Consider the following 22,925-nt stretch of genomic DNA (forward strand, 5'->3'; position numbering starts at 1 on the left):
ACGAGAGACCAAAAAAAAAAAAAAGTGACTGCTATTTGACTTAAGACTTATTTTTTAGCCTTTTCAAAATCGTCCTGAACTTGGCGGATTACTTATTGTAGCTGTTCCAAACGTCGTGTAGTTGGACATTTAAACATGTGTTTAAACTTTCATAACTTTTTTCCCCCTCATGTTTGATAAAAATTTGAATGGTGGTTTAGCATTGAATAGGATATTGAATTTTATGATGAAAGATATTGGAATAAGATTGATTTAGGATTCAACACTATTTTCATTCCAAAAATAAAAGTATTTATTATTCTTCAAAGAGAAAAAAGCAACGTTCATTTGCTCCTAGCTTTTCGAAATTGTTTGGAGGTGACGACACCGCGGCAGACTGCCACACCTTGTTATTATTCTAACTACCATTATTATGTACTGCGGTTCGAATTATCCGAGTTGTGGGTTTTTAACCCTTCTTAGTTGATTCACTAATTTAGGAACTGACAAAAAGAGATCCTTGAGGAAATTAAACCTATAAGCTTCTGCACTGAATTAGAAACCTTTATGCAGATATACAGAAACGTCACTTACGCAGCGCATATGAAAAATGCTTGGTCACGTGCGTCACCACGTGTTCTAGCCAACTATTTAAGACGCTGCTGGTCACTAATCATCAATAATGTTGATCACAATGGAAAAAACAAAGGGTCTTTCAGAGTTCGATAAAGGGCTTATTGTGGGTGCCCTTTTGGCTGAAGCCACGATTTTGAAAACAATAGCTTACTATATTCTCAAAAGGTGAGATTCAATGGTGTTTAATCAGCGGGAAAATAACCCGCATTGCGAGGCGTAACAGTGGTCCTAAGACAGTCTGTCAGGGAGTTCCCGATTTTTTCACTATGTGGGAAATTTTTTTCATCCACAGGTACGTTTCTTTTATTATACATTTATAAATATACCATACGCGTATATTGAAATAGCACAAAACTATGGCTGCAGTGTGGCCACTACAGTTTTGTGCATAGTACTTTGATTCCTCTTAACATCACAGATCCTAAGTTTTTATGTGAATCCAACCAAAGAAAATTTGAAAATATATAGGATATTAGTACTTTGATGGATTAAGGATCAGATAATCTGCAAAGTCACTCTAGAGATCAAATGCGGAAGTTTTTCAAACCACTTCATTCCTCTAAGCAGGGTGGTGTTCTCATAGCGGACAAAGAAATTTATCTACCGGTTAAAGATATTCACGATTGTTTATGGTTACGGTGGGATTCAAATACACGCCATGTTGGATGGAATATGGGTATGCCATCTACTCGATGATCGTTTAACAGACGGTTCTAGGATCTTTGAGGATTTAATCCAGAGGAGCGAAATTTGTTTTCGCCCCGGTTTGGAGCAAAAAATTTCGAACCCCACTACTTGTAGGTTGGAGAGCGGAGAATGCTATTCACTCGGTCAAATTAGACCGAGATTAGATGGCACAGAGTTAGATTGCAGCAGCGCTATCGGTTTCGATTACTTTGGTTCGAAAAATTTGAGCTCTATTCCATGGTAGTACCAGAGGACCATTTATAAGGAATTTTCGACTAAAAGTGAGCTGGCGAAATGACACGCATGATTTTTCCTCTAGTATAATATGCTAACTGTCCACAGAAGACGCATAATTCATAGAAAATGCATTCACTCAACATTTTTGCTTTGTCGTAGTGTGAACAACCAATCGTAGATGTCCAAAATTACCTCTCCTGGTGGAGAAGCTCACTGAACGTTGCCATCTTTCTATCGGTTCTGGAGTATCCACGGTTTGTTCATCGAAGAAATTGCTCATACTCAAGTAAATGAGTAGGGGCTGGTTTAGAACCAGTTAAAAAGAGAGAGAAATCGTTAATTTTTAAGAATATAGAGTTCTATTTTGTTGAATTTAAAAAAATTTAATTCGAAAAATTTGAAATCAGTAAAAACTTTTGCTTTCTACTGATAAAGGCGTCAGGACATGAATCATGCCATTGACGCCACATCTTCGCAGAGCTTGAAATAAATATATATCTGAAGAACGAATCCTTTTTGATCCTCAACAATTATTTCAGAGTGGAACGAATTATTTTATTTTATCATTATTATTATTTGTTTTCGCCCCGGTTTGGAGCAAAAAAAAAAAAATTCACTCTCAGAATATAATGCTCCATCTAAAAAAAAGCACACGCGCGCATCCACACATGTATTATAATTTATTTATTTAAAATCCATCACAGAACACACACACCTACCTTTTATCTTCTATATAAATAAAAAAAAATAATTATTTCCATTTTGTATTTCATTAAATTGAAATTATCAATATTATTTTTCTTGTTAATAGTAACAATAGATAAATGCTACATAGAAATTTCGGATATTAAAGATCCAACATTATTTCCAAGCGAATGGAAATAATATGAGAAACTATGAAAGTTTCGGTTTCGTAAATTTGATCTGAGAATAACAATCGACATCGGAGTTGCCTGAGCTTGCACTACTTACGTTATCAAATGTACTAACTTCTAGGCAGCTCTGATGTCGAGAATTATATTCTCGTAAGTTGTCAGTCAAATTTACGAAACTCGGCATCGGAATTGCCTTATACAAGCTAAGTTTACACTACTTGAACACGACTGCTGCCCATGAGTCTTTATATTTTTTTCACGACATAAGTCTGTGTTTTCTGCATATGTTCGGCTTTGAAATAATGTTGGATCTTTAATATCCACTATTCCTATAAAATTTTATGTCACCGACATGATTTTTTTCAAATGGAGTATTATTTTCTGGAAGTGAAATTTTTTTCCCCTTCTATCCAGAAATATATATTCAGAGGACAAGTAAATTGTTCCAATACGGATAGCTATCCGGGTAGATTCAAAAAAAAAAAAAAAAAAAAAAAAAAAAAAAAAAAAAAAAAATCGCGATAGCAATAATCATGAATTTTTTTTTTTTAATGTTACTCTTGAATTGTTCCAAGAGTAACATTTTAGTTTGGTTCACAACTATTTCAACCCTTGGTATAGGCTAACCAAAACCTACCTCAGTATAGTTACAATTTAGTTTAATCCTTTATCCAATTGTAAGCGAACAAAGTGTGCTTTGCATTATGGGAGATACTAAGACAAGGAGTAATGAGAGCTTGGTCCACTTTTACCACGAGTTGCCTCAGTCCTGAAGAGACTTCAGGTGCAAACTTGAAGTCTCTTCAGGACTGAGCAAACTTATTTTGCTTACACTTGGATAAAGGATTAAACTCAATTTATTATAGTCTAACCAAGTGGGGGGGGGGGACCTTCCAAAATAGTTACAATTTATCAGTTAATTGTTGATTCATTTCGGACATGCAGTCGAAATTGGATAAAATATAGTCCTAAAAACGAATGGTCGGATCTAGAATACGGTTGACACAGCAGGTTAGCCTGTTTTAATAATAAATGAAAATGTATGACATACCAGTTAACTAGAAAAACTGACTACGAAATTTTGAAAGCCGATTCTGGAGGAAGGGATATAAATCGTCAATTATATGCAGTTTTATTTTAAGCGAACAGTGAAATCGCACATCCTTGAACTGTGTAATTCCTTCCCAAGGAAAGTGCTTTTTCCATCTTTGTGGTCAAGTATAGTTGAGATTTCTTGGAAAGAAACAGGCTGCTTTCTGCCTATCTTTTAGTCCAAGAGGATCTCGCGACTGTTGGAATTTGACCGGAGATAATGTTTTCTCGGCGTCTTTAAAAGCAATCGCGTTGCATGTGTCACGTTATGCTTTTCCATGATGTTTTCAAAGTTAAGCCGTTTACTCGCGATTTTAAATATCACAATATGAAGGTTCAGTGTTATCCATCGAAAATGTCATTAGAAGGATGAGTAATGTATAATCAACTAAAGATATTAAAGATTAAGCATTTCGATCATTTATCACCAAGTGCAGTAGGATCAGTTATAACATTGTATTTTAATGCAGATTTGAAATAATGTCGGCTAATTGTCACCAAAATACAGGTTTAGGGATGTTTAAAATTGACTTATAATCCTTGTGATAAGTAATTACTTTTTAAGTAGTTGTGACGATATATTCTTTATAAAAAGCATTGGAGTATATTGTTAATAGCAGTGCGAAAATTATACGCCGTGTCTTTAAAACGTCTTCGTGAGAAGTAACCTGTTGGCACCGTTCGGCTACGCTTTGATTACGACGAGCGTGATGAACAGGAATCACGAACAGATTTCATTTAAAATCTAACAGCGAGCACTGTGAAAGTGGTACATAATAAGAATCTTGAATCATACTTGGCATCACTTCATATTACCCTAACTTTTATATTCTACAGTTTCCTAACAAGGGGGGGGGCGCATAGAAACTGGGGTTGTTACCTTTTTCTCCGATTTTCAGCCGGTATGAAGCATAGTTTTTGAATGCGACTGCATAACCAGTTAGTTAAAGGGTGAAGTTTTAATTACATATTATTGATCAAATGTTAACTATATGCTTCAGAAAGATATCCAAGCTTTGTATGTGCATGCCCCCCACACACACACTGAATTAGTGTTTAAGGAAATACAATTTTTACGTTTAAAAAGTAGTTTGTGGCACTCTAAAGTAGTTAATTAGCATGAGATGAAGCTTTGTATATTTAATATGCCAACGCCCTTGGAGACAGAATTGTACTTTTGTTAAAAAATGTTACTTGATAGAAAAAAATTCCAAAATTCTGAACAGTCATGGAGCACATGAATTATTTAAGAATTTTGATAATTTGATCAAAGAGGCCTTTGTAGTCCTGTGGAAATGGCGTTTGCACCAGTTGAAAGACTGTTCTAAGTTCGATTCTAGTCGCCGACTAGAGAAACACTTTTATCGACCAGTTTTCTTAGGCGATTTCTGCACTGACAAGATTTCTTTCCTCCTGGAAACTCGTCTTTTCATCACGTAAACTCAAGAAAACTGGCCATACTGACCCCTACTATTTTGCGCAGTAATATATATATAGCGTTAGGCTACACGAGATGGAGGCGGTTTTCTGCCGTACTCTCCTCCCAGGATGCCTGGTGGTGTTACTGTGGTCCACACTACTTCCTTAATCTATTTTCATAATTAACTTTCCGTAGTGTGTGTGTGTGTGTGTGTATATAGAAAGTTTTTTTTATATAATATCCTTGTCTACGTCGATCCTCTGTTTTTACGTCCAGAAACTCGGACGATCAAACAAACTTATCTCACATACGGTCTTGATCCAGGCTTAAGGAATAATAAATAACATCAAAATATGAAATTATTTAATTTTGTTATTAAAGTAATATTTTATTTCATGTTATAAAATGGAAACATTAAAATGTAATTCGCCTTTATGAAGCTCGTGGTTGGTTTCATATTTCTTATAATTTGTGAGGGGACTTATTTCGTATGACAGGAATGGTTACTGAAATCCAGGAAATGGTGTTATATAATTTAAAAGCGAACCTTAATTATTCTTGCATAAATTTGTGTGTTTATGTGCATTTTGCGAAATACATCAGCATCTGTCACGTTATTCTGGCACCGGTTGCAAAGTTATATGAATTGAATTGAATCAGGGACACAAAAGGGAAAAACTGTACATTAACTCCGTTTTCGCTGAATGGGGAAATAAAAGAAACCTGATGTATATTTGAATATATTCTATTTGGTTCATTTTTATTGGCAAAATTTGGGAAAACACTTCGAGCTGATAGTAATAATTCTGCATTGGGTGGGTGGAATTTAAACAAATTTGGTGTTTAGGATATATGTTAAAATTTGTCAGGTCATTTCAATTTTGGTTTAAATTCCCAACTATTTGTAGCGGCAAAACAAAATTATATCAGAAAGTACTTAGCCAAAGCCAATTTCACACTATTGATGCACTTGTCGGATTTTTAGAAAAGTGCTGTCTTTCAATATCACAAATTACATGTAGTCTCGCAAAACTGACGAAACATCGAACAACTGAAGATTCAACTCGGAACAGTTTCAAACTATTCAGAATAGGTAAATATTTTGTGAGAGTATGCTGGGTGTGATACTTGCAGTACAGAAGTTTTCATTCTTATATTCACGACTTATTATTTTTTCTCTCCTTGTATTGAACCGAATTTAATGATATTAGGTATTTAGAATCTTTTAAAACTCATCGAGCCATTTCAATTTTGGTTTTAATATGGCTAATTTAATAGGCAATTTATCTGGGGTTATAATATTTACTGTGATGATGGTGCCACTATAACAGTGCTTCCCAAACTTCTGGATGCCAGGGGCCCCCTCAAAAAAAATCGTAATATAAACATATATTATTATAATATTTATTGTATTTATATTCAATACAAAGCATACACACCGAATATTGCAAAAATCAAATGCAAATATTACGTTTTTAGCATCTTATTGTCATACATTTGACATGGCACATTATCTCATATTTTTATATAGATAGATATATCGTTATTGCACATTTGCAGTACAAGCACATGAAACGTAAAACGATTAGTAATAAAGAAAGAATTAAAAACTTAAAAGAAGTTGAATAACAATTTAATGTGATGGATGTGTTTCAATACTGCTACACAAAAAGTCAATATCAGGTGAAATATTTGAAACTGCAATTCTTAGATTTTTGCTTTGAAATGAAACTTCCTGCGCCGAAATACGCAGGAAGCAAAATTTGTGAACCCGCACCAATGATTTTTCCCCCCATTTAAATATTAAAAATAACAAAAAAAGAAATAATAAAAATTAAATACGTTTCTGTTAAGATAAAAAAAAAATCTACTTAATCTTAAAACATTTTCAATTTGTTTTCATTATTTCACGGCCCCCCTCAACAAAACCCACGGCCCCCAGTTTGGGAAGCGCTGCACTATAGAATAATATGACCAACTGTGCCATTTTATGTCTATGATCATTTCTTTTTGTGAGATACGATTATCTTAATTAAATTATTGGTCTGCACTATGAATGAGCACTGGATGCTTCAAGCGTCACATTAAAAAGAAAAGAAATCAATTCTGTTTTTAAACTAAGATTTAATTTTGTAAATCCTTAGGACACCATAAGATAGTTGTGGCTCTAATTACTTCTGTTCCTTTTTACTAGACCATCCCTGTACGCTTCTCCAGTTAGATCTGATCTGTTTTTAACGGAGACTCCAGTGAGCTCTGACCATGTTTTATGATTGAAGTTTTTTTTTTTTTTTCCCTTGGATGACAAAGTTAAGATTGTTCTGTGGATGCGTGGGCATGCACATCCGCCCACAGCTCGATCTACAGTTAGACTTCGCAATGAAAGTTCTTCGGTTAGAGATCAGTATTTCTTCTGATTTTCTCCGTACATGCATCGAATCATTTCACCACGTGCACTGTTAATTTACAAAGGTAATGTGCACCACTGCAGCATTAATTGTCCGCACTTCTAAAGCATGCTGCTTAAGAGACAGGAAAATGTTGACAAATTATCTGATTTTGCATGCAAAAGCAAAATGTTCTGTACTTGTCAACATTGATTGTATGACAGTTATCAAAAAGCTGTGCCTTATACTCATGCGAACTATAATTTATTTCATCATATAATTTATAATGCGATTATTTTTCAGATTTTAGTACTAACTCAGGCCATCGAACTCCGAATGGATAATACACTTCATTCTCTCGGCCTGCTAATTAGTATAGAATATGTAAAACTAGTTGGAATGCAAGAGCCTGCGAATTATCGCTGAATCTTTTTCCCTCACATAAAGAACATATACACAAAATAGTCGTGGATGATAGTTCGCTCCACTTACACCACGACCTGTGCAAACCCTGTATAATAAAGAAAAAAAAATCTAAAAAGTAATAAAATCTTAATGTAAAATAATCTATTAGCAGAAATTCAACATTCATTCCACTACTGTTATGGTTAAAGAAGTTAAATATTCATTTTTAGTTATTGGTCTTGTTTTTCCACTTCACTGTTATACCCGTACCTAACTCAATTCAGGTAATTAGAAGCTTCTGTACCATGGTCACTATCGGTCAGTTTTTAGTCTTTCTCGCTCGCTTCTCTTGTGTGTTCAGAAGATTAGGATCGTCTGCCGCGCCATATGAAAAATATCCCACAAACGCTAAGCGTGATTTCGCGACCTTGCTTAGTTATAAGCGCGTGACACACCAACAGGCTCCCGTTATCAGTTATGCCATTGACCCACATACATCAAATAAAATTGAAACGACCCGTCTTTTTAGCACACACAAAAAAAAGTAAAAATCTGTTTAATTTTCGTTTTAAAATGAAATCATATTCAGACCATTTTCAATCTATTTAAATTTTGAATTTGACATTTAACTCATTTGGCAAATACAGAATATTATTTCGATGTATTTTCGGATTATATGCTATTGATTTTGAAGTATTTCGAATTTGCATTTTGACCGAACATTGTGAATATGCTTAGATACCCTTCCCGATTCCTCACACGTACTTTCAATGTTTTGAAGAGGGACTTATTTTGCATGCACTAGATTTCTTCCATATTTAGAACTGTCTTTACACTACTTTTATCAGCGTTTGTTCTTGATAGTTGCAGCTGTATTTTACTACTACCTTTTGTTTCCTTATGTGCGTGTCAAACCATTTAAGTTCAATAAGTGTAACGTGATAGTTTAAACAAAAAGTACTGCTATAGAACTATTTGAATTGGGGTTTGCTTATAACTTTGTGTGAGACTGAATTCGCAAAGATAGAGACAAAATTACTTTATAGGCAAATTGGCTGATTATTCTGATTAAAGTGATCGCATCACTTTAATCGGCAGTGTGTTTAGAGGGAAAAACATCCACTTGTGTTAGAACAGAAATCATTTTGCTTGTGTATTTTTATTCTTTATTGTTTTTAAGGAATGACAGGTTCTTTTCTGTGTTTGTAAATAAGTTGAGTAGCTCTTCCTGTATCTGTTCACCAAGCGAGAAAGTAGTTTCGCCCAACGTCAATTTAGTGACCCATTTGCTGTTCACTGTGACGAAACTGAATGATCGCTTATAGGACACAAACCTTTGGCGTCAGATTGAAGCCAGCCGTTGCTATGGCTACCGGATGTTATGAATAGGGGTAGAACCCCGGGGGGTTAAAAGACAGGTCCCTTGTAGTAACTGTCAGAACGATGTTTGTAAGGCTAGGTGCGGTAGATGGAGTTCTGTGGCTTGTGTGTGAGGGACAGGGTGCGTATGTGGGAGATGGAACTCGCGAGGCGACGTGAGGTATGTAATTGAATTATCCTTATCTATAATTTTCTTGTTTTGTACTGTAATATACCTACTACCTTGTGTTATACTTTGAGTGGTTTCCTTTCGCTAGTCACTGTTAATCGATTGCACGTTTCAAACGATGTCTTGATTAGCAGACTGCTCTTTCTATTCGTGACAAGTGCCATAGCGTCATATATATATAGGATAGTTTTTTTTTTTCCCCGTTGAATTACTTAGTGTTTACATTACTGCAATAATAATTTGTAATATTAAAATTCTCATTATCAAATAAATGAGTGCTGAGAATATGCCCGGATATTTTGAACTCCATACAGATTGTGTTCTGTCTTCGCAGTTATATATAGTTGAGAGTCCGAAAAACGAATAATTAGTCATGCCATCCTTTCATTATGAGTTTTCATTAAAAACTCATATTGAGTTTCAATATGTTTTTTGTGTACACTAAAGGACCACCTTTCATGACTGTTAATTTAAAGTTTTTTTCTATTTTTTTTTTAAGGGACTTTCATGCATTTGATGTAGATTTGTTTCTATTCAGAGATCAAGTGGTCCTTCCAAGAATTTGCATTTATTTCATTATGCATAGCTTTCTAATTTGTCTAAACAAATATGCATGTTATCAAGATCTTTGGAACTTCTGACTATACATAAACATGTATAATCAGAATTTCCACAAATACTTGATAAACTATCTAATGTATTATTTATTTCATAAATAAAAATACAGTAGAATTGTATCCCTGTTAGATAAATTTGTATTCATAATAAGAAATAAAAAGAATGCCATTCTTGTGTAATCTATGTCACAAAATATTTCCTACGTAAAACTAAAAAGTGAACCAAGTATTGCAAAAGTTAAGTGATTGTTTGCAATTTAGATGTGGGATATTATTTTTTATAATTTAGTGTTGTTATTGCACCTGTTATGGCTGGCTTGAATTTCAGAACATTGAATTCTTAACTATTAAAATGGTAATGTCAACCAGCCTTCTGCTTTCTTATACTTTTAACCTTTTTTTTTTTTTTATTCAGGAGTAGTTGAAGTTTATAGACCAGTCAAAAGGAATAACATCAAAATTGGTTGATCATTCCAAATAGTTAACTTTTGCCTTCCTTCATATGAAATTGTTGTGAGTTTCCAAAAATTTGGGAAATAGTTCTTAAAATAGTTTAGGACACAAGTCTATGGGGAGGAAATTTGAAATAAGTGATCACCAGTTAATTTTTAGCTTCCCTAGTTAGCCGAGTGATAAGCATACCAACTCTCTAGCCAACAGGCTGTGGCATAGATGTCTGTGATTGTCTTTAGGTGGGAGATGAAGTTGACCTCCCAGTGTGAGGCTATTGCCTTGCTTATTGAAGGACCAAAGTCACTTGAAAAAGTTCTATGTTTTGTCTCTAGAGTGGGGATTTTAGAGATTTTGTCTCTAGAGTGGGGATTTTTTTTTTTTTTTGTAAAAAAAAAAAAAACTTAGAAAATCCTTAGCTCATCCACAGTATTAATGTACTACAGTTTTATAATCTTGGTCTGTGGAATGTTGAGCATGAAGACAGATTGAGAAAATGCAATTTGCAGAAACTGGTGAATAGGAAGGTGGGGGATATAATTGAAATATAAGTTAAGGGGTTATTACCAGGTTAATGTGGAGGAGGTTTTGCATAAAATAGGTGAAGACAGGGAGAGAACAAGAGGTCAGCTGTATAAAGAGTGTGTGAACAAGGGTGTGAGGAGCAGATGCTTTTACATGAAGAGTGGTTAGTGATTGGAATGCATTTTCCGAGAGTGTGGTGAGTGCAAAGACGGGCACATATTTAAGGTGTGGTATGATAAACTGTGTGTGTGTGTGTGACACGGGTATCTCCTGCAGTGAGTCTTTTGACCCCATGAAAGGTTTGATAACAATAATAAAATTGAATATTATGTTGAAAAGAAAAATGTTAGAAAGTTTTATTAAAAAAAAAAAAAAAAAAGAATTAAAAGTTGAACAGTTTTCAGAAGTGAGTTGTAGACTGACATCTACAAATATTTTTGTAGAAAAAATAAAAGTAATGATGAGAAAACAATGAAACCTTGGAGACTCATTGACAGACTGAAAAAAAACATTGATTTAGCTAGAGGGGTATGTGGAAGTTTTCTGCAAGGAGAGGAAAAATCATAACACCAGTGTGTGGACTCTGGAAATTAGAAACAGTCAGTTGATGCAGTTAGAAGTGCCTTAAAAGATTGAAATGTAAGTTCTGACAGTATTGGAGTCCTGACAAATAAGACTAATTTGGAGAAAGGTTGTCAGTAAGTTCAGTACTACATGAAAAGTGCACACATTATTAATATTCACTGTATCCTGTGCATTCCTTCAAGATACGTATCAGAAATTTGATGATGATGGCAGAGATGTTTTGAAGAGAAATTGTCTCCTTCCTTCACTGCAGTGTGATTAGGCTGAATTTCCCAGACCTTAAGCAATGTAAAAACCACCTATAATTCTAAATTTGGCTCAAACAGTTGAACAGCTTTGCAAATATCCCTACAACCTGTATGATGCTTGCAAAGAAAGCTAAGGAGAGTTTTATTCATATTATTTTAGCTTGTAATATGTGCATACTTTATTACTTATTTATTTTCTTCATTCACCCTTGCATACTTAGGGATTAAATTTTGGAAGTCTGATGTTCATTTCAATGGCAGGAATGGAAAGTCAGGAATTGCACCATGTGTCTGACAAGGGACTACAATTCTAGTTTGGACTTCGTTCCTGTTCCTTCATCTGTGAAATGAATAGCTTTGTTACAATCAGGCATTCTGAGGGAGGTTTTTGGTGTGTCACACCAAATGGTAAGAACAATATTCCTAAGGTTTGATGGATTTATAAAGTGTTAGGAGTTAAGCAGAATGAAAATATTGCTTATAATAAAAAGCTACTTCAGCCTCCCAAGCTTTTTGGGAGGCCGAAGTAGCTATAGACATGTGTTTATAGTAGATAGGCTACATCTTGAAAGTTGAGTCAAGAGGAGAAAACTGATATTGATTGTAGCTAAAGATTATCAAAAGTGAGGAAGAGTGAGGTGTGACCCTTCCTTCTAGTAAATATGACAGGATTGTGTTTTGGTAGTATTAAAATTTATTATTTCACTCAACTTGAGAATGGCCAAACAATTGATGTTTAAGGCATCAGCCATAGAAATTTGTCATCTGAGGACTACAAATATTTGTAAATGAATGAGGAATTGAGTATACTCTGATCAGCAAAGTTATAAATAGGATTGGATATTACAGAGATCACTGATGTATAGGAAGAAGAGAATTGGAGTCTTGGGATGCTCCATTGCTGATGAAAAAATCAGTCAACAGGGAAACATCTAATATGACACACAGTGAACAACCAGAGAGGAAGCTCACAGTTTACTCATAAAGGGGGTGGGGCTTTTTACAGTCTGCATGGTTTGATTTATGGGCCTGTTACGGTCTCTTTCCATCTTTTCAAAGGCTTTCCTCTATTCTTTCTCCCTCGAGGTTGATATCTCTCTCTTTTTTTCTCTGAGGAGTCTTCCTTCACTCATTCTTTCTTTGTTGTTTCCATCTCACTCATCTCATATTTAAAATCTGCTTTATATTTAAAAATTGTGCATATGCATAATTTTTAGCTTTACTGCTTTGGTACATTTGTTACCAAAGCAGTATACATCCTAGCAAGAATAATTTTGGTTATTAGATTGGAGCAAGTGCTTGGATCATAAGCAGAAATAATAATCAGACCATAGGAAAGAGGCATCGAAATCTTGAAGATCATCTCAATTGGCAATATTATAGCACCATAGGATATAAAACTGGGAGAAAGACAGTCTGTAGAAAGGAAACATGAACAAGGTTATGATCAGTCACCAAGAGGAGAGAATGTCAGTGGTGTATTTGGGGAGAGAGAGGTGGGGGGTTAAGAAAAGGTCCAGGGTATTGGGAGAATAATGAAAATTATCTAGTTTGTAGTAGGTAGGTTGGTGAACAATTTGCATTAGATCATTAGTGAAAGCAAATATGTCAGCTTCTCATCTAGCATGTCTGTGAAATTAGAGAAGGGGAACCAGCTGGAATTTCTTTTGGGGTAATTTGAATGTATGCGATAAACTTTCAGAGATAAATAATCAAAAAAAGTCAGTCATCAGAATTAGGAGAGCAGCAAATGAAGCAAAGAAATCCTGAGCCAAAGCAGATTATATTAAGGAGATTTCCAGGTCTGATTAATAATCTTTGGCATATGATATCAGACCTGACAAACTCATATTCCACCTTACTTGGTATATAAAGTTTAGATGAACCTCAGTGGTAGAGGATGCCAGTTGAAATTCAGTGATGAATAACAGATTGGGTTTTGGATGTCTGTAATTAGTGGTGCATGTTGTTGAATTTGCTAATGAGTCTATATGTTGGGTGGGGGACTCAATATAAAATTCATGTAAAGAAAAAATAATTCCCAAGTCTACACGGATTTCGTTTTGTTGGATTTTTTTTTAATATATTTATATTTTATTTTCCAATTTGTTAATTTTTTTTTTTATTCTTTTTGAATCAACAAAATTCTTTTTTTGTCGGGAAAGTTAATTTTTTTTTCTATAGTGACTAATTTTTTTATTCTGTCTTTCATGATAGCAGAATATTGGAAATATTTATAGAATAGGAATGGTGAAGGACTTTGTGAATACATTTTTCACACAAGGCGAGGAGTGCCCAGATCCTCAATTTAAGTGTCCTCAACAGTGTATGCCTTCCAAGCTGTTATACTCAGAAGAATCCCTCCAGTCACAACCTGGCAGAGTAAGCAGCAGGATTATTTGGTAGCTGATCAGGAACCCCCCTCCCCCAAAAGTGTTATCAACAGATTTGGTCCCATGTACTATTTGGCATCTGGCCTGTGGAAACTACTTTATTGCTGTACCCTTAAATGAAGGAGGAGGAGCTGACTTCCTAGTTTAATAATTATGATGTGGAGAGTGCCCTGCAAGGCAACCACCTGTATTGCATATGTATAAAGCAAGGGAGGAGACAGAAACCAGAGACCCTACTCTAGTGATGAAACATGGATAGTTGCTTCATGCCTTCAGTAAGCAGGATGGTGGTATTTCACTGGGCACTGAAAGTCATGTATCACCCCCCTAAAGGTCTAGCTGATCTTTCTTCCAACTAGGGAAGGTATGCTTTTAAGGTGGCAATGCTTGTCCTACCAGAGTTCCATTTGCAGAAATAGGCCACGCCACTGGGCAACTTGGCTGAGAGATGTTAAATATTGTATGTTACTAGCCCATTAATGGCCCATTGTGTTGGTATCTAATTAGCTACAACACCAGTGAATGTGGAATGATACTATGTTAGGTTTCTTGAAGGCAAAATGTGAAACTGCTTGCAATAGGAAGCAGTATACTTAAAAACACATTAATTAATTAATTTTTTAAATTACTGCTATAGACAAATATGTAAGTGCTGAATTTTGGTTACACATTAAGTTTATAAAATAGTTCCCACCATTTAGTTGAGTTTTTATTTATTGCACAATACTGAGCAGCCTGTTGGTGTTGCATACTTGCAAAAAAAAAAAAAATGTAACTGTTAAAAGAATGCTACTGTGCTGGGGGCACGTCAAATTAAAACAAAAATTTTAAAATGGGTTCCATTTTAAAATTTATGTCTCCTGAACTACATATATAGTAAGATTTCAAAATTGTTTCCCCATTATTTTTAAGAATTTATCAAACTTTGATATCTTGGATACAGTCATCAATAGATATCTTTTAATGTACAGGTCAGATGTTATTGTGCATTATACATGCATAAAATGTGGACCATGTTTGAAATGATTTTTGAGATGAATTCTGTTTTTTCTTATCTTAAATGATAATCAATGTTTACTACTATTCAGAAATCAAGGAAACCTGACTTCTAATATTGCTCCTTTGGTCCTGTTGGTGAGATATTCATAATATTTTGTTATTTTTTTAGGTGGAAGAATATAGAAGTAGGTGTGCCAAACTTGAGGAAGTACTCTCACAGCAGTCTGTTCAAGACAGCGTAGACAAGGTTAGCATTAAAATATATTAGTCATGATTATTTTGCTTTTTATTTCCTAGCATTCACCTATTGATGTATATCAGTCATTTTATCTTTGAAATGACATATGTATAGCAGTTGATTGCTAGAAGTGCTAAGAGATGGGAATGGTAGTGTTAAATTTCTCTATATAGTGTTGACTGCGCCCTTTGTATATTTTTATTTCTACTATATCTATTCTATAGCTTGCTCTCCTTACAGTTACTTTCTGTTACATACACTTTACTCTAACCTTACTCTAATTTGATTAACTTTGTTCCCACTAGTAATCCCTTAACTTCCTATAAGTGCTTGCACCGCAAGTGAAAAGACTTTTTGAAATAGGCAATTCACCATTATAGGTGAATTGCCTGTTTCACCACACTATGTAATTCAGGAAAAATTTATATTTATCGACTACACCATCCTGAATTAACTGTAGAGCATGAGAAGATTAGTTAGAACACATATAGGATATATCACTTTCTTAAATAAACCTTAATTATTGAGTTGTGGCAATTACTCTGTTTAGACACACAGGTTCGGTCATTGACATTGGTCAAAGATCAGGCGATATATTTAAACAAACAAAACATGTTTATTTAACCTTAAACAAACCTTAATTAAATATAACACACAGTTGAACATTTGCTCTCTAAGACCTGTCATGAGCTCAAATTGTAACCTTCACAATTTTATTCAAAATACTTAAATAACTTGTTTACAAATCTAGGTAATTACTGGCTATTACAAACGACATTGTTGGCTAAACATTCTTTGTTAGTATATACTAGCTAACACTCAGCCTCTATTATCTCATAGTGATAACAACTAATTTAACAGAGCTACGTTTAGAGTGGATATACAACTCTTATGCATTACCTTTAACACTAGTACAATAGAGTCTACTCATAATTTGCAGTTTCACACACACACACACACACACACACACAGTCCTACCAGCTTTGAAGATTTATGGTCGTTCTGTTGACTGCTTCCCTTCATTCTGTGTACTGGCTTTCACTGATAGACTCTTGACAGTAGTCCTTCCGGGAATCATGGCATTGCTCTCTGTCAGTACTGGATCTACTTGGGCGTCGTGTATCTAGTTGCACGTGGCACATTGCATTACTGGAAACACATCTCCGAAGAAAAAACTGCCTCTCTTGGGTTCCCCCATACCTGAGGAGGGGGATCACGCTCCAGCAAAACCTCAGGAATTCGAGCAGCAAGAGAAAAACTAAGAGAGAGATCATCCTGAGGTTCTCAAGACTTTTTCATACGATCTGAAGTTCTTTGTCCTAGGGTCGGAGATCCTCGGATCTTCCATAAACATACTGACGTCACTTGCCTTGACCTTCAGCACTTTTGTTCATCTTCAGGTCACCAACATAATGCTGACTAATGCTCTTAACTCCAGGTGCGCATGCTTTAACATTCAGTTACTTTTACAATTTAGCATCAAAATTTAAACATTAAACCAGCGTTATGTACAATTCAAACCTTTACATGTTTTATAACTCATGTACAATTCAATGTCACTTCTACATTCAGCTACCTTTACAATTCAACATCGGCATTTAATCATTAAATTACGGTGATATACAATCTTTTTTTTTTTTTTTTCCCCACATGATTTATCAGCTCTGTAAAATTGATGTCGGAGAATTTCAACAAAAATTCACTACATGAGATTTTATGGTAGTACTATTGTCAACTATGGTTGCATTAACATGTTTGACATTGGTATCCTGACCTTAATGTAAAGTTGTTTGTAAGATTAGTCTTTGATAGCATTTGAAGTGCACAGAGAATGTAACTAGATTTTGAGTGATAGCTCTTACAATACTGCAGCTATCATGTGATAAACGATGCTAATAATAACTCTTGTAGAAAATCATTTTAATAGACCTTGCATTTCAGAGTTCCATAATTTTTTTTTTTGCAAAAATTTAAATGTTTCACAGAGCATTAAATAAGCCAAAGTTCTTGCTCTGAAGACTAAGCATAATTTTATAGCATCTTCAGTAAGCAAGGCGATGTCACATTGGGTGATAAATTATCTCCTGTAAAAGTCCAAAGTATCTTCTGACTTGAGGTTATGTTTTTCATTTTGGCAGGAATATGTTGTAAAGTACAGCATATTTTTGAGATTTGTTAATGGGAATGTCCATGGAACCTGGAGACTCATTGTGGGGAGCCCGGACATGGTCACACAATTCTTATCATCAAACCTCTTAGGTTCACCGACAAAGCATTCGCTGTAGAGTTTATCAGCCTGTTCACTCCTTACTACTTTCCAAAAAAAAAAAATATATATATATATATTCCTGAGGCCTTTTCTAACCAGACTTACTCTATTTCTAGGGATGATTTCAATGTTCTATCTCTCCTAGCCAAGTGCAGAAATGTCAGTCCTGTAAAATCCTTTTACTAACTTAAATGTTTCTATCATATCCCCTCTTTTTTTTTGTCTGATGTCCAACTTCTGCAACCCACAGACTTGCACTCCATCCTCATGGAGACCATTCAACAAACACCACTTACTTACTTTACTTTCTGAGTCCGGAACACCAATCATATCCTCTCCATCCAAAAAACAGCGGCTTGTATCGCCTTGTCATTGACCATCAGAATGTCATCTGTGGAGCACACATCAATTAGTTATGGGCAACATAAAAGATGTTCATCAGTTTGGACGTGTCCGTAGTCACAGTTGTCATCATCATCTGCATAACCCCATTTCATCAGGTTACTTCTGCATCTGGACACTCCCACTCTAAGATGGCTCAGAGTCCTCCAGGTGCTATAGGGTAGGTAATATCCCTTGGTTAGCTCTTCCTTAATTATGGGGGGGCTTCTTGAAGTTGAACCGATTCCCTCCATAGATCAAGGTGTCGCTCCTCAGGTTTATGGATCAATGGTTTAGTTCTTTGCATAAAACTATGCCTCGATTTGAGTCAAGAAGCCGTGACGATATGACCGTACATTGGATGTCTTTCATCCGTCATCTGCTTTTTTTCCTCTATCTCACCGGCCACTTGATCTCTTATGCCTGGTGGTGCTATGCCTGCTAAGGGATACAGCTTGTTGACCGGGGTTGGTCTTAGGCATCCGGTTATGATCCTAATGGTATCATTTAAAGCCACATCCATGTGTTTCGCATGGATGGATGCCTCCCACACTGGGGCAGCATACTCCCCTGCAGCAAAACACAATGCCAAAGTCATCGAGCGAAGTACCTCTGGTTCAGCTCCCCCACGTCGTGCTGGTCATTTTTCTTATGATGTAATTTCTTGCATAGATTTTTCCTTTTAGTTCCTGGCAATGTATCTTATACGACAAGGTATGATCCAGCTTAACTCCAAGATATTTGGGGTTGCTGAGGTATTTGAGGCGTTTTCCTCTCCAGACAATGTTTAACTGGCGTTTTGCTTCCCTATTGCGCAGATGGAAAGCACATACCTGAGTCTTGTTTGGGTTAGGCTTCAGGCAATTGATCTCATAGTAATTGGAGAGTATTTCTAAGGCTTCTGTCAACCTCTTCTCAACTTCTTCAAAACTCCTTGTTTGACTGCATATAGCTGTGTCGTCGGCATAGATAAACCTCCTCACTTGTGGGTGGGTTGGCTGATCGTTAGTATAAATATTGTAGAGCATCGGGGCCAATATGCTGCCTTGAGGTAAACCATTGATTTCTCCATCTGCTCTTCTTTCCTTGTTACTTAGAAAGTTACTTAGAATCGTCGATTCTGGAGCATGGTTTTAACTACATTTATGAGGTGAAAGTCTTTCGTTATTTGGTATACAGCTTGACCAACAGTTTCTTGTGGTTAACAGTGTCATATGCTGCTGAAAGATCAATAAATGCTTCTCCAGTCACAAGCTTCTTCTCGTAACCATCTTCGATGTGCTGCGTGAAATTCAGAATTTGGCCATAGCAGGACTTTTGGGGACGAAAACCGGCTTGCTTGGGTATAAGTTTCTCGTCAATGTTTGCTGCTATTCTTTCCAGAATCATTTATTCAAAAACTTTATACACAAATGGCAATGGAGAGAAATGGGGCGAAAATCCTTAGACTGTTGGTTCCTTTCCTGGTTTAAGTAAAGCTACCACTTGAGCTTTCCTCCATAATTTGGGCAACTGAAGAGATTCTGCATACCTATTCATCAATTTCACCAGCCATTGGATGGTTACCGGACCGAAACGCATTATCTGTTCTGTCCGAATGTCATCCAGTCCAGCAGCTCTATTCTCTTTCAGGTGACATATAGCTTTTCATGGTTCTTCTTCGGAGAATGGAGAGGCTAATGAATTAGTCTCAGCTTCTTTAACGTGCATAAGATTGGTTTTCAGTATCTTCTTGTCTGTCCTGCCATTCAATAATAGCTGGTAAGCGATCTAGTTTGCCGTGACCTCTGTTTCGTAAACTGGAGTTTTAGTTGAATCGTTGCTTAAATTCTTCAGCAGTTTCCATGCTAGTCTGCTGTTCTGTTTCATATCCAAATTCTGCAGTAGCTTCATCCATCTCTTCTTTCTACCATCTGTGAGTTTGTCCATCAGTTTTTCGCCTGCCTCAATTGGATCTACAGCGAAAGGATCCTTGTCATATCGGATTTTATATTCTTTTAGTTGTTCTGTCTGATCTTCATTAAGCCCAGTGATATATTGAGTTCTGCACCCTCGTGGTATGTGCCGCCGAGATACTATTTTGATGGTATTCACGAACTCTTCATAGTTACTTGAATCTGCTTCAAGAGTGTTTACTGTCTGATCGAGTTCCTTTGCAAATCCGTCCCATCTTGCTTTTTTAAAGTTAAACCGTCACTTAAAAGGTACTATCTCTGGATTGATAATGGCTCTGACTTCACAAGTAACAGGTCTGTGCTGAGTTCTTGGTATCGGCTCTTCTACCTTCATCGCTTGCACGGCTACTTGTTCACTGATAAAGATGTTATCTGGATTATAGCCTCTTCTCCACCTTCCACTATTGAAAGATGGTCTTAACTTGGGATCATGGATCAGCTTCAGTCCTTCTCTCTCAGCCCAGTTTTCCAGCTCAGCACCATTCCTGTCAGTCATTTTGTAGCCCCATGTTGAACTCGGACAATTAAAGTCTCAGAGTATTATTTTAACCATGTTAAAGTTGACAGGCTCTTTGAAGACAAAATCTTCATTAGGTGGCTTATATACCGATGTGATTGTGCAGGACTTGATCTCGATGGTTAATATCTGTATATTATTATGGGATGTCATGTGTATAGATTTAATATCCAAGTCTGGTTTAGCAAATATAACACTACCGTATTGCTCGTGTGGTCTCTCAGCTACTAATTTCATGCCATGAATTTTTGGTCTACTGCTGTTTACCCCTCGATGTGTCTCCTGAATAACTAAAACATCACATTTGCATGTATCACACGTCTGCTAATAAAACTTCCTTTTCGGATGTCAGTCCTTCAATATTTATTGAAGTTGTCTTAAAAGCTAGCCTTGAAGAAGGCTGATTTATAGTTCGCATGATTGTTCCGGTAGCTGAAGGATTAGCCAAATGTTTAGTTTCAGCGTTGCCCAGGGTATGCCCGATTGTGATTTCTGAGTAATCGCTTTTGTATATAACACAATCTACAAGGAGATTCCTTCAATGTATCCCAACAAACCACTGACCATCTTTGGTCACTATCCTCTGAATCCTCTTTACCACTTTGATGAGCCACCGTAGCTCAGTCGGTATAGACGAAGCCTGTTGGTTGGAAAGACCTCGGTTTGATTCCCATCCATGACTTGAGAAACCTTTATCTGGTCTCTTTTGATGAAAGGTGAGTTAGTCTCATACAGAGGTAGGGAGTTTTTTCACCCAGAAACTTGGGTTTTTCATCTTCAGAACAGGCAAACTGGCACTGTGAACACACACTGATTACAGTCAGGAATGCTTAATATAGTCCCTCCAACCATAGGTTGGATGCCAGTCCCGAGCCTAGATAAAAATAGGGGAAATTGAGATAGGGTCGTATGTCCCCCTAAAAGGGGTCACAGCCATTCCATCATTATACAAAATAAAAAAAAAAAACACTTTGATATAATCATTGACTGCCCAGTAAGTCATTGTATCAAAGCTTCATAAAGGGGAATACTAACTTCCTTATCTCTGCATGCCAGTGGGTCTTCATTAACAAAGTAATTATCTGTAAGCAATTCCCTCTTATCAATTCCCTATTCTCTATTGCCTCCAAATTCATAGCTTCATCAATTTCATTGAGTACAGTTCCATCAGTGTAGTGCAAAAGCTTTCAATCTTTTCATCTTGAAAGGCATAACTTGACACTTTTCCACGTTAAACTGGTACCCGTTATTTTTTGCCCATTGTGTCTGCTTATTTAAGTCGCTCTGCAGTTCTCTACATTGTATTGATTAATTTTTACACCAGGTAATTTTGCATCATTAGCAAATAATTCAGTATTTCCCTTTAGATCATTGATACAAAGATTAAATAAGTGCTCCAAGCACAGATCCCTACCCACTAATTACCTACCTTCTCCTAGATTCTGTTCCTCCATAAACTAAACAATAATTTTTGGAGGAGCAGAATTCATCAACTAGTCTCATATCCAGTTGTAATATCCAGCAGAGTTCCAGTTGTAATATTCTGTCAAATGCCTTTGCAAAGAAAAGTAGTATCATAATGTTGCCATTCCTTTTATCCAGCTTGCCTATCATTCTATTGTTAAAAAAAAAAAAAAAAGAAAAAAAAAGTGAGTAAATTACTAAGACATGTCCTACCCTTTACAAAGCCATACTTTCCACCATAGAGGATCACATTCTTATCCAGCCATTCTTGAATTTTGTATTTGGACTTCTTTGGTACCTTTACCACTACTCTCAAGCTATTGATTGGTCTATAATGTTTAAAAGTTCATTTAAATTACATATATACATAAATTAAATGCATAAGTTATGTAATATGAATAATTATAGCATCAAAATTTGGGAAATGTTCATGAAGTGTTTTTAGAGTAATAAATTCATCCACTGCATATGCATTATGCAGTGGATGAATAAGAGTGAAACAGTTTACTGATATTGTTATTCAATTCAATGTTATTGTTAGGATCTGTCCTTGGTCCACTGTTATTCAATCTGTACATTAATGGTATTGGGAAGGACTTGACAGGCGACATACAGCTATTTGCTGATCTTCAAAGATAAGTAGGATAATCAGGAATGCTGCTGCTGATATACAGTACTTGCAGAATGATTTGAATAGACTGAAATTGTGGGCATGGGAAAATGGATGTCAGTTCAATGTCAGTAAATATAAAGTCATGCACTTGGGCATGATAAGATATCCAGTGTGGTGGATATTGAATCCACCACACTGGATTCTAATCCACCCCACCAATATCCACCACAATGTGGTGGATATTGGTTGGGGCAGAAGAAACTGATCAGGCTAGGGATCTTGGAGTGTTAGTGGGTAGGTAGTTGAAGTTTAGGAGGCATGTAGCAAAGATTGCAAATACAACTTGAAAGATAATTGCAATGCTGAAACGAACTTTGACACGTAAAGATAAGGATGTCATTTTG

General features: G+C 35.9%; 1 protein-coding gene across 1 annotated transcript in view; it reads left to right on the forward strand.

Moving 5' to 3' along the window:
• Positions 1 to 22,925, forward strand: part of LOC150107584 (rootletin-like) — a 283,556-nt gene that overhangs the window by 102,357 nt on the left and 158,274 nt on the right. The window contains exon 5 of the mRNA XM_090392134.1: positions 15,254 to 15,331. Coding sequence (XP_090248260.1) covers positions 15,254 to 15,331 — 78 coding nt within the window. The remainder of the gene's footprint in view (positions 1 to 15,253; positions 15,332 to 22,925) is intronic.

The sequence above is a fragment of the Typopeltis vanoorti genome, chromosome 4, assembly GCF_054136105.1.
Source record: "Typopeltis vanoorti isolate ZY-2024b chromosome 4, IOZ_Tvanoo_1.0, whole genome shotgun sequence".
Classification (NCBI taxonomy): domain Eukaryota; kingdom Metazoa; phylum Arthropoda; class Arachnida; order Uropygi; family Thelyphonidae; genus Typopeltis; species Typopeltis vanoorti.